Genomic DNA, 14,596 nt, shown 5'->3' with positions numbered 1-14,596 from the left:
TTCATTCAAATTTATTCTCAACTCACTCAATTCAATTTCTCTAACAAACTCAGGCACCATCTTCTACCAACTTCAACAGTTTCTTGTTCAACTCTACCAAGAGCACAGTGTCATCAACATACAAAAACTGACTCACTTAACAGGTCCCCTTTACCCCAGACAGACTGAAGATCCGTTGTTCTTCCCCGACCCTTACATTCACTTCCTTCTCCATTCCAATCAATAAACAAACTGAACAGTCATGGTGACATCATTCATCACTGCCACAAACAACACACAACACATATAGTGCATCATTTTATCTACAAATGAGTGAGCTTCCACCTCCACCATCAAGTGGCTTGTATGTGAGTTCAGTGCTTCTTTTCCAGAAATACTCGGGGATGGAAATTCTTAACACTGAAGACTTCAAGATATCAAGTAGAATGTCTCACACTTGAAGTGCAGATCTCAGAGAAGGGAAAGTGTATAAAGACAAGAGGGTAATTAGAGGAGATGTTCATGGTATATTAAGTACAAGATAACAGTTCCAGTCCAGTAAATCAATTCTGATCATACAAAAAGAGAGATAAATAATCTTGATAATAAGGATGTATGATGGATAGTAGTTTTTCCCTCTGTGACTACTGGCTACAACCTACTACTTAAAATTTACATAATAATTCGCTTTAAAAAGTTACCATTCATAGAAAAAATTACAACATATTTGTCATAAAGGAGTCAACATATTCCTTTACAATCCTACAGAAAAAATATCCATCTTTCCTAGCCCAGTGAGATTAGAAAGGACTACATCCTAGCTCTTGAAATGTGGGATGAATACTAAAGTGGTCTGCATGCTAAGGATTCAAGACATGGTAAGTCAACACCACCAAATAAAGCAGCTGAGAAAATTTAATGCATCATATCAGGAAATGATACTTTCTTTATCATAAATCACTGTCCTTGCCATGATTACACTATGTACAATTTCCAACCTATCCAAACTGTCATATCTACATTCTTTTTTCTTTTATGTACATTTTCCAACTAAAAAGTATATTGTTACTCACCTGGTGCATAGTCAATGACTGAACTTGTCGCCTTAATACTGTCAGACGCTGGCTTGTGACAACTGACCTCACATCAGGTACAACAGTCTCAGAAAATATCTCATTGATGAGACGATGGTTTCGGACATATCTTGCATGGGCAACATGTTTAACACTTAGTCCATCATCATAATCTGTGGGTTGGCACCAGAAGTCTAAAATATGTTTAAGTGATCAACTTATATTTTATCAAAATAAAGAATTTTCTTTAAAATGTACTAATTTTTCTCTAAATGCTGCTAAAATAACAAGTTTAATGTCTTACATACCAATCTATTATTTTTGATCCCCATTACATGCAGTAAATCAAGTTCATGCAGTCTCTCAAGTTCACAGCTGAACAAAAGCTTTCAAACTAAAGCATACTCTTGATGCAATAATTAGACTTGTGTCATTGTTCAAATCACCATCCTTATGCATAAAATGCTTCCACTAAACATTTATTCCCCAGGCAACCTCATCTGAAATATTTCTAGCTCTAACTATTCATTCACAGAATCTGTCTATATTCTTTGTTCTCAAACTCTTCTCACTGTACCTTCAATTGTAGTACAAATTGCCTCATGCACACTATACCAACTTTTACACCTTTGCAGATGCTGTAAAACTTACCCCTGGATGTTGGTACATACCTAATACACTCTGTTCTCAGTATCATACGTATCTCTTGGTTCATTTAAATTTTTACCCATATCTTACAGGATTTTATGATAACTCGGAAATCCACTAATGCTGGACAGCCTTGTAAGGTTTTCCTGTGATGTATACATCTAAGTTGGAGAAACATTTTTGAAAGCTTATTAACTTATAGAAACCTCACTTAACTTTCCCTCATAGTATGTGAAACAACTTTGCGAAATCAAAAGAACTTATGAAAACTTCATTTACCTTCCCCAAACAGAAAAGATTTACCCAAATCTCAAAATTATAGTTGAAATATAACAACAATAATGTCCTCTGTCACATATGTCCCATCATCAAAGACGGGGAGGGATGACTGCAGTTAGTCACTCTTATGCTTTGTAGAAAAAAGAAAAAAAAAATTCTATTTAAGTTTAATCATTAATATATCTTAGCTACTGTATACAGCAACAAAAACACAACAGTAACAGTACAAAGACTAGAAAGTCAACTTAATGCCATAACCAAAAGGCTTAGGGAATTAGGTAACCCCTTATCCTTAATCCCCTATTTCCCATGTAATTAATGTACTGCCATTCATGATATTACTGATCATAAGGTTTCTGAGGAACTGAACCTTCTTAAATGGCAAAGGAAACTTGTATCATCTTTGCCTGAGATTTATTGCATTTCAAATTCTTCAGCCTTCAGTGACTCTATTCTCAACACCAACCTTAAGAAGCATTACTCATAAATACCAAAATTCATTAAAAACTATATCTCCATTTAGACTGATAGTACTCTACTAATGCTGATCACTTCAAAAAATAAGAACCTCGCAGTTTTTCACATTTCATCTCAACATCATCCAACATAAATCAAGGATAGCTACCAATCTATGTAACTCATCCTCTGATTCTGCAAACATCTGCATACATCTGTACCAATTGCAGACATTATGTAAAGCAGTTTCCACTCTGTTCAAACATATTTCAGCTGTACCTCAAATCCATCCCCAACCCATTTTCACTGTGCATAATTCTGCAACAAGAGAAACAATAAACAATCATCATGACATTAGATAGTTCTAACACAATCCTGTGCTAACCTATCTCAAACCACTTCCTTATACCACCATTCACTCTCACATAAGCAATATATGTCATAAAAGCTCATAACAGCATTCAAAACCTGGAAGGTATACTACCAAAACTATACTACAAACCATTTCCTACTGGTATGGCAAGAAAGATAACCCTTTAATATCACCACTAGTGGTAAACAGAGAAGAGGTAGTGAAAGCTTTGCGGAAGATGAAAGCCGGCAAGGCAGCAGGTTTGGATGGTATTGCAGTGGAATTTATTAAAAAAGGGGGTGACTGTATTGTTGACTGGTTGGTAAGGTTATTTAATGTATGTATGACTCATGGTGAGGTGCCTGAGGATTGGCGGAATGCGTGCATAGTGCCATTGTACAAAGGCAAAGGGGATAAGAGTGAGTGCTCAAATTACAGAGGTATAAGTTTGTTGAGTATTCCTGGTAAATTATATGGGAGGGTATTGATTGAGAGGGTGAAGGCATGTACAGAGCATCAGATTGGGGAAGAGCAGTGTGGTTTCAGAAGTGGTAGAGGATGTGTGGATCAGGTGTTTGCTTTGAAGAATGTATGTGAGAAATACTTAGAAAAGCAAATGGATTTGTATGTAGCATTTATGGATCTGGAGAAGGCATATGATAGAGTTGATAGAGATGCTCTGTGGAAGGTATTAAGAATATATGGTGTGGGAGGAAAGTTGTTAGAAGCAGTGAAAAGTTTTTATCGAGGATGTAAGGCATGTGTACCTGTAGGAAGAGAGAAAAGTGATTGGTTCTCAGTGAATGTAGGTTTGCGGCAGGGGTGTGTGATGTCTCCATGGTTGTTTAATTTGTTTATGGATGGGGTTGTTATGGAGGTAAATGCAAGAGTTTTGGAAAGAGGGGCAAGTATGAAGTCTGTTGGGGATGAGGGAGCTTGGGAAGTGAGTCAGTTGTTGTTCGCTGATGATACAGCGCTGGTGGCTGATTCATGTGAGAAACTGCAGAAGCTGGTGACTGAGTTTGGAAAAGTGTGTGGAAGAAGAAAGTTAAGAGTAAATGTGAATAAGAGCAAGGTTATTAGGTACAGTAGGGTTGAGGGTCAAGTCAATTGGGAGGTGAGTTTGAATGGAGAAAAACTGGAGGAAGTGAAGTGTTTTAGATATCTGGGAGTGGATCTGGCAGCGGATGGAACCATGGAAGCGGAAGTGGATCATAGGGTGGGGGAGGGGGCGAAAATCCTGGGGGCCTTGAAGAATGTGTGGAAGTCGAGAACATTATCTCGGAAAGCAAAAATGGGTATGTTTGAAGGAATAGTGGTTCCAACAATGTTGTATGGTTGCGAGGCGTGGGCTATGGATAGAGTTGTGCGCAGGAGGATGGATGTGCTGGAAATGAGATGTTTGAGGACAATGTGTGGTGTGAGGTGGTTTGATCGAGTGAGTAACGTAAGGGTAAGAGAGATGTGTGGAAATAAAAAGAGCGTGGTTGAGAGAGCAGAAGAGGGTGTTTTGAAGTGGTTTGGGCACATGGAGAGGATGAGTGAGGAAAGATTGACCAAGAGGATATATGTGTCGGAGGTGGAGGGAACAAGGAGAAGAGGGAGACCAAATTGGAGGTGGAAAGATGGAGTGAAAAAGATTTTGTGTGATCGGGGCCTGAACATGCAGGAGGGTGAAAGGAGGGCAAGGAATAGAGTGAATTGGAGCGATGTGGTATACCGGGGTTGACGTGCTGTCAGTGGATTGAAGCAAGGCATGTGAAGCGTCTGGGGTAAACCATGGAAAGCTGTGTAGGTATGTATATTTGCGTGTGTGGACGTATGTATATACATGTGTATGGGGGGGGAGGGTTGGGCCATTTCTTTCGTCTGTTTCCTTGCGCTACCTCGCAAACGCGGGAGACAGCGACAAAGTATAATAAAAAAAAAAAAAATATAATCAAAAGATGCTATGAATAAAGTTAAACTGGGACAACATACAAGTTCAAACTTCAAAACATAATCTGCAAATAACAGAAACTTCATGGAGTGGAAGTAAAGAATTTCAAGAGCTCATTACACAAGAAACTACTATGAGACCCTGACAGTCCAAGTTAAGGAGGGTACATATGCAAATAGACTGTGACCTGTAAGAGCCTCTCTGATCACAGATGCTGTCATGCTGCTTCCTCTTTAAACAAGCTGTATAGGCAGATTTGCCTCTAAAATCAATACTGAGACACTTGTAAGGTAAATCATAAAGGCTGCATACACTGATCTAAACACTTTCACTGTTTCTCATATACACCTTCTACTTTCCCTAAGTCGGGTTCAGTAATCAATCACATTCCTACCATGTAACTTTCCACCTATACTGGAGAGACATTCTTCTATAGTTCTTACTATCATTCTAATTGCTTTTCTGTTTATATATGCACATTTTCATCAAACTATCAAGCACACAACCACTTATCCAAGCCAGCTAGCACTTGCAGTTTCCATATTTACACTACTGTATCTTCATCTTCACTCCTCATCACCTAACTCCTAACCCTACCTAGAATCCCTAGCTTTTCAAAATTCTATGTGCATTACTGCTCTTCCTATCACTTTGATGATATCTTTCCTTCACACACTTGCTTCCACTTTCTAAATCTCTAATCTATTGTACTAATACCCTCATCTTATAAAATATCACATGAAATTAGAGAGCTCTCTCCACTTCATACAAGCATAATTCTGTATCGCAAGTAATTTCCTACACCTCTTTGTTGAACCTCACTTGTCACTTTTTGTAATGCCTTTCCTCCTTGACATGCTTGCATCATTCCATAAAAGGTTATAATCTCCATCAGATCTTCACTTGTTCTTTTTCAACAGCTTTTCATCTGCTTTCCTTTTAAACTCATGGATGTGGAAAGGCAGCTGTGGTTTCGGTGCATTATAAATGACGGCTAGAGACTGAGTGTGAATGAATGTGGCCTTTGTTGTCTTTTCCTAGCACTGCCCTGTACACATGCGGGGGGAGGGGGTTGTCATTTCATGTGTGGCGGGGTGGCGACGGGAATGAATAAAGGCAGCAAGTATGAATTATGTACATGTGTATGTCTGTGTATGTATATATATGTATAAGTTGAAATGTATAGGTATGTATATTGGGCCATTCTTTCATCTGTTTCCTTGCGCTTCCTCACTAACGCGGGAGACAGCGACAAAGTACAATAAATAGATAAATACTAAGTCAAACATACAAACTCTCCTTGTCACACACATAGTACTTGGGAACACTTGACTCATGCAACTCATTCTTCATAACTCTAGATGTTTCGGCCATAAGTGCTTTTTTGGTTGAATGACAGGAGCAATAATAGTATGTAGGAACATGGGGCGGACCATTAGGTAGAAACATCAAGTAGAAGCAGCTCATAGGAACATTAGGCATGAACATTAGGTAGAAGTAGTCGGTAGATATATTATGCCATAACATCAAGTAGGCACATTAAGAACTCAGTACCAACATTAAGTAGACGCCTCTGGAAACACTGCACGAGAGTCATCCTCTGCCAATGGTCTGTTAAGGAACAGGCATCAGAGATACAGACAAAATCATTAAATTCCTTAATCCAATACATAATTCACCACTTTGTTCTGGGAGACTGAGCTTCTTTGAAAATAACTTTTTCGTACTCATTATTTCTCATAACTTTTCATTTCTCTTGTTGTTCCTTTCTTTTAAAAAACTACTTTTAAAGTGCTACGCACCTCTGTGACAGTCCTTAATAATGAAAGTTTCCCATACCTCAACCTCAAGTCACACTACTGCAATATTTTTCCACTTCTTGTCTAACTTCTCTCAGAAATAAGTTAAAATTTTCTCTCAATACCACCTCAAGTATTATCTCCACACTTTTCCAATCACATTTACAATCTACAATCATACAAAACCACACATCAAAATACATCCCCAACTGACTCTTACAAGACCTTATATCATGCATGTTACCAATTGCATTCTTTCTTACCACTAACAATCATGTATACCTAGGCTTCTCCATGTCTATACAGACAGTCTTGTGATGAGAGTACCTATTCTAAAATCCTGCTAAATCACTTCTTCATAGAATGCTATTTATACCTATCACTCCTCCAACTCTCCTGCTCTATCTCAAACTCATCCATTCGTACAACTTAACATAATGACCTCTCCCAGATACATCTTTTATTTTGCAGAAAGGAACCTTAACTCCCCCTTCTCTATCACTGCATGTAGTATATATAACCTAAATACATACAGAATTGATTTACATATAGTTGTCCTAAACATATTCTTGTAACCTACTTTTTCAATTACAATGGACAAAAACAGAGGATACTTTATTGTATCAAAATGACTGCTAAAGTCACATCTTACATTCTAGAATACAAGTCAACTAAAACTTCTACAACAAAACAATGTATAGCAACAAAAAGGTATGAGTAGCTCACCATCTTCATCTTCAGCAGGCTGAATGTCAATGCGACGATCAAGCTTTGTTCCAGCAGTGGTGGTACTGGATGATCGGTCAAGTATTTCTTTTTCCTCTGTGGCTACAGATCCTGCTGGTGGGAAAGACCCTGATGAGCCCAGGCACATGTACATCTGTTGTTAGTGTACAAAACATAATACAAAAAAATCAAAGGACCATACTCCTAAATCACGATTACGAAAGTGAATGAAGTAAAGGAACTACTTTCCAATAATCTTTGATGGACAGTTTAGAAGTAAGAAAATCTCTCATCTCTCATATGATGTAAACACCAGTGACTAATAAATTTTCCCTATATATCTCCTATCAGGGGTTTAAACCTGTTGAGTATCCCTGTTAACATGGAAAATTTAAAGGAACTACTCTCTAATAATCTTTAATGAATAGTACAGAAGTTAACAAAAGAAAAAGAAAATTACATATCTCTCATCTCTCATATGGTGGTGTAAACAGAGTGGATTGTAGTTAAATTCAATGACTAATAAATTTTCTCTATATATCTCTAATCAAGGGGATAAATCTGTTCAGTATCCCTAGTGACATGAGTAGGAGAGTGGTGAAGAGTGGTAATTAAAGGGATAATGGCATGTACACAGCATCTATCTGAAGAGTATATCCAACTCTGGTAGAGCAACGTGGCTTCATGAGGGGTGGTGGGTATATGGAACAGGAGTTTTCTTTAAAAAAATTGTAAGAGAAATACCTGTAGAACAAAAGTGATTGCATGTGTCATTTCATAGATCTGGATGATATTGAGACCTTGTGGAAAATGCAACAAATATATGACATAAATAGAAAGTTACTAAATGCAATGAGGAATTCACACCAGGAGAGTAAGGCATGTGTGCAAGTTTGGTGAAAGTGGGTCAATGTCACTGAAGTTGTTTGTTTATGACAGATTGGTGAGGGTCGTTAATGCAAGGGTTAGAGTGTGAAAAGCAGGTCTACAGTATGCTGGAGGTGCAAGGGCATGGAGGGTGGACTAGTTGCTGTTTGCTGAGGGAATGGGTCTGATGACTGACTCTTAAAGAGAATTTCCAAAAACTAGTGATAAAGTCGGCAGTATGCATGTGGAGGGAGAAAGTCAAGATTAAACATGAACAAATGTAAAGTACAGTAAACCCTCAATCTAGTAGACTAATAGAGAGGGAAGGGGTGTCTGTTAATACCAAAAATCTATTAAATTGAATGCAACCTATTTCTATGCCACATTTAAGTTTATACACTCTTTTAACTTCTCTATCACTATAGGGTTTAGTGTGTGGTTCAATAGTTGGGCAATGGCCACCCAGCAGCATGGGAATGCTTCCCAGGCAGTTGGAGGCAGGAGTCTGACTGAGACAGAGGTGATGCCACCCCTCTCCTGTGAAAGGATACTTCTTTATAATAAAGGGAGGATGGACTACTTGCTTTCATTACACCTCTTACATAGTGCAGTGAGTAGGATTCGAAACTATGAGGGAAAATTCCTAGTTATTGCAAGGCTGTTCACCTTCTTCAAGAAGAGATGGAAGCTTTCTACAAAAAATGAGGAATCATGGCCCACATCTCCTCAGCCCACTTCCAACAGTCCAATGGACATGCTGAAGCATCAGCAGAGGCAGCCAAACAGGTGTTGAGGGGCAACGCTGGTGTTGGAGTTGACTCAGGCTATGCTCCAATATCTCAACACCCCCTTACAAGAGGGAGATATGTCACCTGCACAGCTGGCAGCAGGAAGACAGTTGTGAGATGGAATCCCAGTGCCATAGCAACATTATCAGATAAATCAGTGATGAGGACTGCTCTGTGAAACAGGGAGTGGGCCATAGCAGAGAGCCTGGCTCTCATGCAGGGCAAACCAGAAGGTGATGCCACTATGTTGCCCCAGCTGTCCATGGGCACCACTGTCTGCATGCAGGATGTCACTTTGAAGGTGTGGGTCAGGTTAGGCATGGTAGTGGAGGTGAAGCCACACAGACAATACTCAGTGAAGTTGGATGGCAGTAGCCACCTGTCTTTGCGAAATCGGTCACCTATGCCCCCTGGGTTTTACCTATCCCTAAAACACCTAAAGCAGCGGCTTCAGTCCCAGTTGTGGCAACACCCAGCCTCAGGTGGCAGTGCCCCGCACACTTGCAAGATTATGTTTGTGGTAGCTCCTGTGAAGAGTGAGCACACTAATTTGTTGTGTCATTTTTGTTCTGCTCACATGTAAAGGAAGTGTATTGTTGCTGAGCAGTGATTTGTGCATATATTTGCCTTATGCCTTGTCAAATCTTAAATTCATTCTTTCTTTGTTGTTTTCCTGTTTTTAATTTCGTTTTCATTTTTGTTGTAACATAATGTCACATTCACTTACCAAAATCTTGTGTGTGTGTGTGTGTGTGTGTGTGTGTGTGTGTGTGTGTGTGTGTGTGTGTGTGTGGGGGGGGGGGCCTTTTAGTGTATGGTATGATAGCTGGGCAGGAGTCACCTGACAGCATGAGAATGCTTGCTGGGCAGTTGGAGGGAAGAGCCGGAAGAGCCAGACAGAGATAGAGATGATGCCACCATTCTTCAGTGAAAGGATACTTCTTTATGATAGAGCGAGGACAGACCACATTCTTTCATTACACCTCTTACAATCACTTGATGGCATTTTGAATTGTAAGGATTGCAAAATCATTCAATAAATTAAGTCACAATTTTGTTAGGGAGGTGAATGCAAGAGTTTTGGAAAGAGGGGCAAGTATGAAGTCTGTTGGGGATGAGAGAGCTTGGGAAGTGAGTCAGTTGTTGTTCGCTGATGATACAGCGCTGGTGGCTGATTCATGTGAGAAACTGCAGAAGCTGGTGACTGAGTTTGGTAAAGTGTGTGAAAGAAGAAAGTTAAGAGTAAATGTGAATAAGAGCAAGGTAATTAGGTACAGTAGGGTTGAGGGTCAAGTCAATTGGGAGGTAAGTTTGAATGGAGAAAAACTGGAGGAAGTAAAGTGTTTTAGATATCTGGGAGTGGATCTTGCAGCAGATGGAACCATGGAAGCGGAAGTGGATCATAGGGTGGGGGAGGGGGCGAAAATCCTGGGAGCCTTGAAAAATGTGTGGAAGTCGAGAACATTATCTCGGAAAGCAAAAATGGGTATGTTTGAAGGAATAGTGGTTCCAACAATGTTGTATGGTTGCGAGGCATGGGCTATGGATAGAGTTGTGCGCAGGAGGATGGATGTGCTGGAAATGAGATGTTTGAGGACAATGTGTGGTGTGAGGTGGTTTGATCGAGTAAGTAACGTAAGGGTAAGAGAGATGTGTGGAAATAAAAAGAGCGTGGTTGAGAGAGCAGAAGAGGGTGTTGAAATGGTTTGGGCACATGGAGAGAATAAGTGAGGAAAGATTGACCAAGAGGATATATGTGTCGGAGGTGGAGGGAACGAGGAGAAGTGGGAGACCAAATTGGAGGTGGAAAGATGGAGTGAAAAAGATTTTGTGTGATCGGGGCCTGAACATGCAGGAGGGTGAAAGGAGGGCAAGGAATAGAGTGAATTGGATCGATGTGGTATACCGGGGTTGACGTGCTGTCAGTGGATTGAATCAGGGCATGTGAAGCGTCTGGGGTAAACCATGGAAAGCTGTGTAGGTATGTATATTTGTGTGTGTGGATGTATGTATATACATGTGTATGGGGGTGGATTGGGCCATTTCTTTCGTCTGTTTCCTTGCGCTACCTCACAAACACAGGAGACAGAGGCAAAAAAAAGAAAAAAAAAAAAATTGAAATAACAGAAACACTCAGTATACAACCTGAACATACGATAGCTTGAGGTAGATTGAGACCGAAATAAAGCGAGTCTAACCCACACTACCAAAAACAAGTGTGACATGAAATGCACATGTTGCAGCGTTTGAGATTTTTTTATTTTCTTTATTCAAATTCATTATCAATTAATGTATCATACTATCATTTGTCCACCATATGTAAAATCCATTATACCGGGGTCCATTAAATTGAAGTTTTACCGTACTTAAGAGCAGCAGCATGGATTAGACAGAATGACAAGAGTGTAAATTTGATTGGAGGAACTGCATTGCTTTAATCCCCTGGGAGTGGACAAGCCTGGACAGAAACACGGGCTGAAGTATGTCAAAGAGAGGATGATGAGGCTAAGGACCTACATGCATTATGGAGTGTGTGGAAGGAATGGGCAGAGTCTGTTAAGGTAATAATGGGCATACCTGAAAGCAAAGTACTTCCAACAGTGTTGTAACAAAGTGTCCATTGGACCTTGAATATAAAAGAAGGGAAAGAGTTGGACATTTTGGAAATGAAATGCCTGAGAAAGATACCTGGTATGAGATAAGTTGATCATGTTCAGAATGTCACTGTACAAGTGTAGTAATAAGTGCAATCTGACTGTGAGAGCTGGCCAGGGTGTGATCAAATGGTATGGAGATATAGAAAGAATGAACAAAGAAGTGGAGGGATAGGGGAAAGGGGGTTGATCTAAAATGGGATGGACCAATGCAGTGAAGGAGGCTTTGGAGATATGGATCCTGAACATTCAGGTAAGTGAGAGGCATGCATAGGACCAAATAAACTGGGTAGAAGGGTGCATGTGAGGAGATGAAGTACATGTTCAGTCAGTGGGCTGAACTAAGGAATGTGATGCAATCACAGTAAACCATGGACTAGTCTGCAGGACTTGACTATGGATGGTCAGCACTGGTTTTCGATATATCATACATGACAGCTGGGGAATGGATGTGTGCAAATGAGGTAACTGTTTGTTTACTTCTGATGCTTATTTGCTGTGTATGAAAAAAAATTTCAAGGTCTACATACATTATCTAGCTGTACATTTTCCCAAGAGAAAACAAACGAAGCAAATTATATAAGAATATTATAACACAAACATTTCCCAATGTCTAGTAAGTCATTTCATCATTTGCATCATATGAAGGAATTTCTTCAATAGTTTGGTTATTAAAAGTGTAACTCTTTTTACTAAGTATATCTATCTAAACCATGAACATGTACATCTGCTCACACAGTTGCACATAATGTTTTAGTATTCATGTAGCCTCAAAGTTCTATTTTAATTACATTACAATTCTACTTATTTATGAAAGCATATGCTATCAAGAAGCACTGTGTATCCCTCCAAATGAGCCCTCAAGTGGATGTCCTTCCCATTCTAAATACCTCTAATGTAAAACTACAGAACCTCTTTGTTAATGTCTCATTGTCAACTGTTAAGTTTCCACCATACACATTTTTCTGTGAAAAAAAATTCTATATGCAAACTGAACTTCTGAGAAGTTAAGGATTCATGAGTGAGGAAAGCAGTATGATAATGTCAGTTTTATGAAGTAAATTCTTGTTAGCATAAATCACTCCACTAATATCCCATGAATTTACGTATAAATTAAACCTACTAATGTGCAGCTGTATCACACATGTAATTATTGTTTGCGAGTTATGGGAAGAAAGTTTTACACTCATGTCACCCTGTCTCATAACCTTGTATATATGTACCATGTCTTTACTTCTATGTATACACAACACATCCTAACCCATGCTACTCTTAAGTCTCAGATGCAAAATATGGTAGAAAACCTTCAAGTTATGATATTTACCTAGGTTTTTGAAAAAAGGTAAAAAACACAAAGACATTCCAGTTCAATGGGTTCATTACATCCCAAAGACTCAGGCACCTATGCTGATAATAAAAATACTCTCTGACCTAATAGAAAGTGCAAACAAGAATTAAAACATGGCATCAGGATAGTCATGCCTCACACAACATACTGTACAAAACTCCCTAAACTTAGATAAGAGTGGGTGCCTCTTAGCTCCCTCAGTCTGCTCATGGAGGATGGTAATTGGATTGATTTGAAGAGCTAATATCCCCCCAAAATTGAGTTGAGTTCACTCTTCAGCCTGACATCTAGGTAGATGCCAGAAATGTTCTAATGTTTTCTCATGATGAATAACAGCCAGTCTTTTAAAAAAGCTAAGAAGGATGAGGGCTAACACAGAGGCACTTCTAAAGGTGTGTGGTGCCAAGTACTGGTGTGTTTCATGATTACACCTATCAAACATGAGACATGCTGAGCTTGAGCAAACTTTAGAAGCTACAGCTGCTATCTCAGGTTGTTTGGACTCCTTTTTCTGAGATGGTTACCCAAGTAACTGAGTGTAAGATGTACTTGAAACTGAGTCACATCGCCAGCTTCAAGTCTTTACCGTGTATGCCCCAAATGAGGTGAGTAAACTAGAAAGGAAATAAATGTCTTACACAATACTAAACTCTCTGATGGGAAGAAATTCAAGTGAAGACACCAGTTCTGTCTTTGAGTGACTTAAGTGCTGTCATAAGTACCAAAACCACTGGTTAAGGAAAACGTACTGGTCAACATGATTCTAGAACCATAAATCTCAACAGTATCTTCTTTCTTGGCTTTGCTAGATCAAGAAAGGTTTGAAGAGTCGAATCTTAATATAATAAATCAAACTTGGACCAATGGACTAGGTAGTTAAGATCCATATGTGTGATAAAAAAGATAGATCATGGTCTTACGAGCACTGACAAGAGGCTCCCTCAGAACTACATACATGGTGTACAGGAATTCAGTTATTTGGTTAAAACAGTATATTAGTTCCTAAGGCTAAGCTCAGAGTCTTAGAGACTTCTGAGACCCTGTTTTTGTAACTTTGATCTCATAAATTCAGACACAAAGCATGTGACAGTGATGTTTAAGTGAGCCTCAAACATCCTGCGGAGATGTGAAATACCCTGGCTGTGATACAAAGAACCTAAGCCAAGGTCTTGCGATGGTTTTGTCTATATAGAAACATGACCTCCTTTGATAAGAGTCAAACAGCTAGGTTGGATGTCAGCAGGGGATGGATCTATCTCAGGGCTGAAAAAATTGCTCTGCAGTGCAAAACCTCAAGCCCGCCTATTAAATGTTGATTAACCCCTTAATGTACCAGATGAGCTGAGTGATGCCACGAGATAAATATCTATGCATCAAGTTTTGGCCTCACTTTCCCACTGCAATTAGTCATCCTACAGCCATGCCAATGACAGCATACAGGGTTCTATCTATCTTTCCATCTATATCTCTGATGCCTATTCCCAACTAGAATTCCCTCAAGGTGCTGGCCATGGCAATAGTCTCCATAACTAGTAAACTCCAGTGTCAATTCTTTGCCATTAGTGCCTTACCCTAAACAGGCCACTGACAGAGGGCAACTCCAGCACAGTGTTTGCAGAGGCTCCTCCTTGGTGTTCTTACCAACTACTTCTTCCTAATGCTCCTGTCTAATGCCCCTACTAACTACT

At 39.4% G+C, this 14,596-nt stretch overlaps 1 protein-coding gene across 14 annotated transcripts in view; it reads right to left on the bottom strand.

Annotated features, from left to right (window-relative positions):
* The window catches only part of LOC139758191 (SWI/SNF-related matrix-associated actin-dependent regulator of chromatin subfamily E member 1-like), a 924,800-nt gene that overhangs the window by 211,777 nt on the left and 698,427 nt on the right, over positions 1 to 14,596 (bottom strand). For 10 of the 14 annotated variants that reach the window (XM_071679412.1, XM_071679409.1, XM_071679419.1 and 7 more), the window contains 2 exons: positions 7,252 to 7,365; positions 1,053 to 1,225 (listed from right to left, as the gene is read on the bottom strand). In XM_071679412.1, coding sequence (XP_071535513.1) covers positions 1,053 to 1,225; positions 7,252 to 7,365 — 287 coding nt within the window. The remainder of the gene's footprint in view (positions 1 to 1,052; positions 1,226 to 7,251; positions 7,366 to 14,596) is intronic. The other 4 variants (XM_071679411.1, XM_071679410.1, XM_071679417.1 and 1 more) reach the window with 1 other exon arrangement.

This window comes from Panulirus ornatus, chromosome 29 (genome assembly GCF_036320965.1).
Source record: "Panulirus ornatus isolate Po-2019 chromosome 29, ASM3632096v1, whole genome shotgun sequence".
In the NCBI taxonomy this organism is placed as follows: domain Eukaryota; kingdom Metazoa; phylum Arthropoda; class Malacostraca; order Decapoda; family Palinuridae; genus Panulirus; species Panulirus ornatus.
The sequence above is the reverse complement of the archived record's forward strand: the minus strand, read 5'-3'. Positions and strand labels throughout refer to the sequence as shown.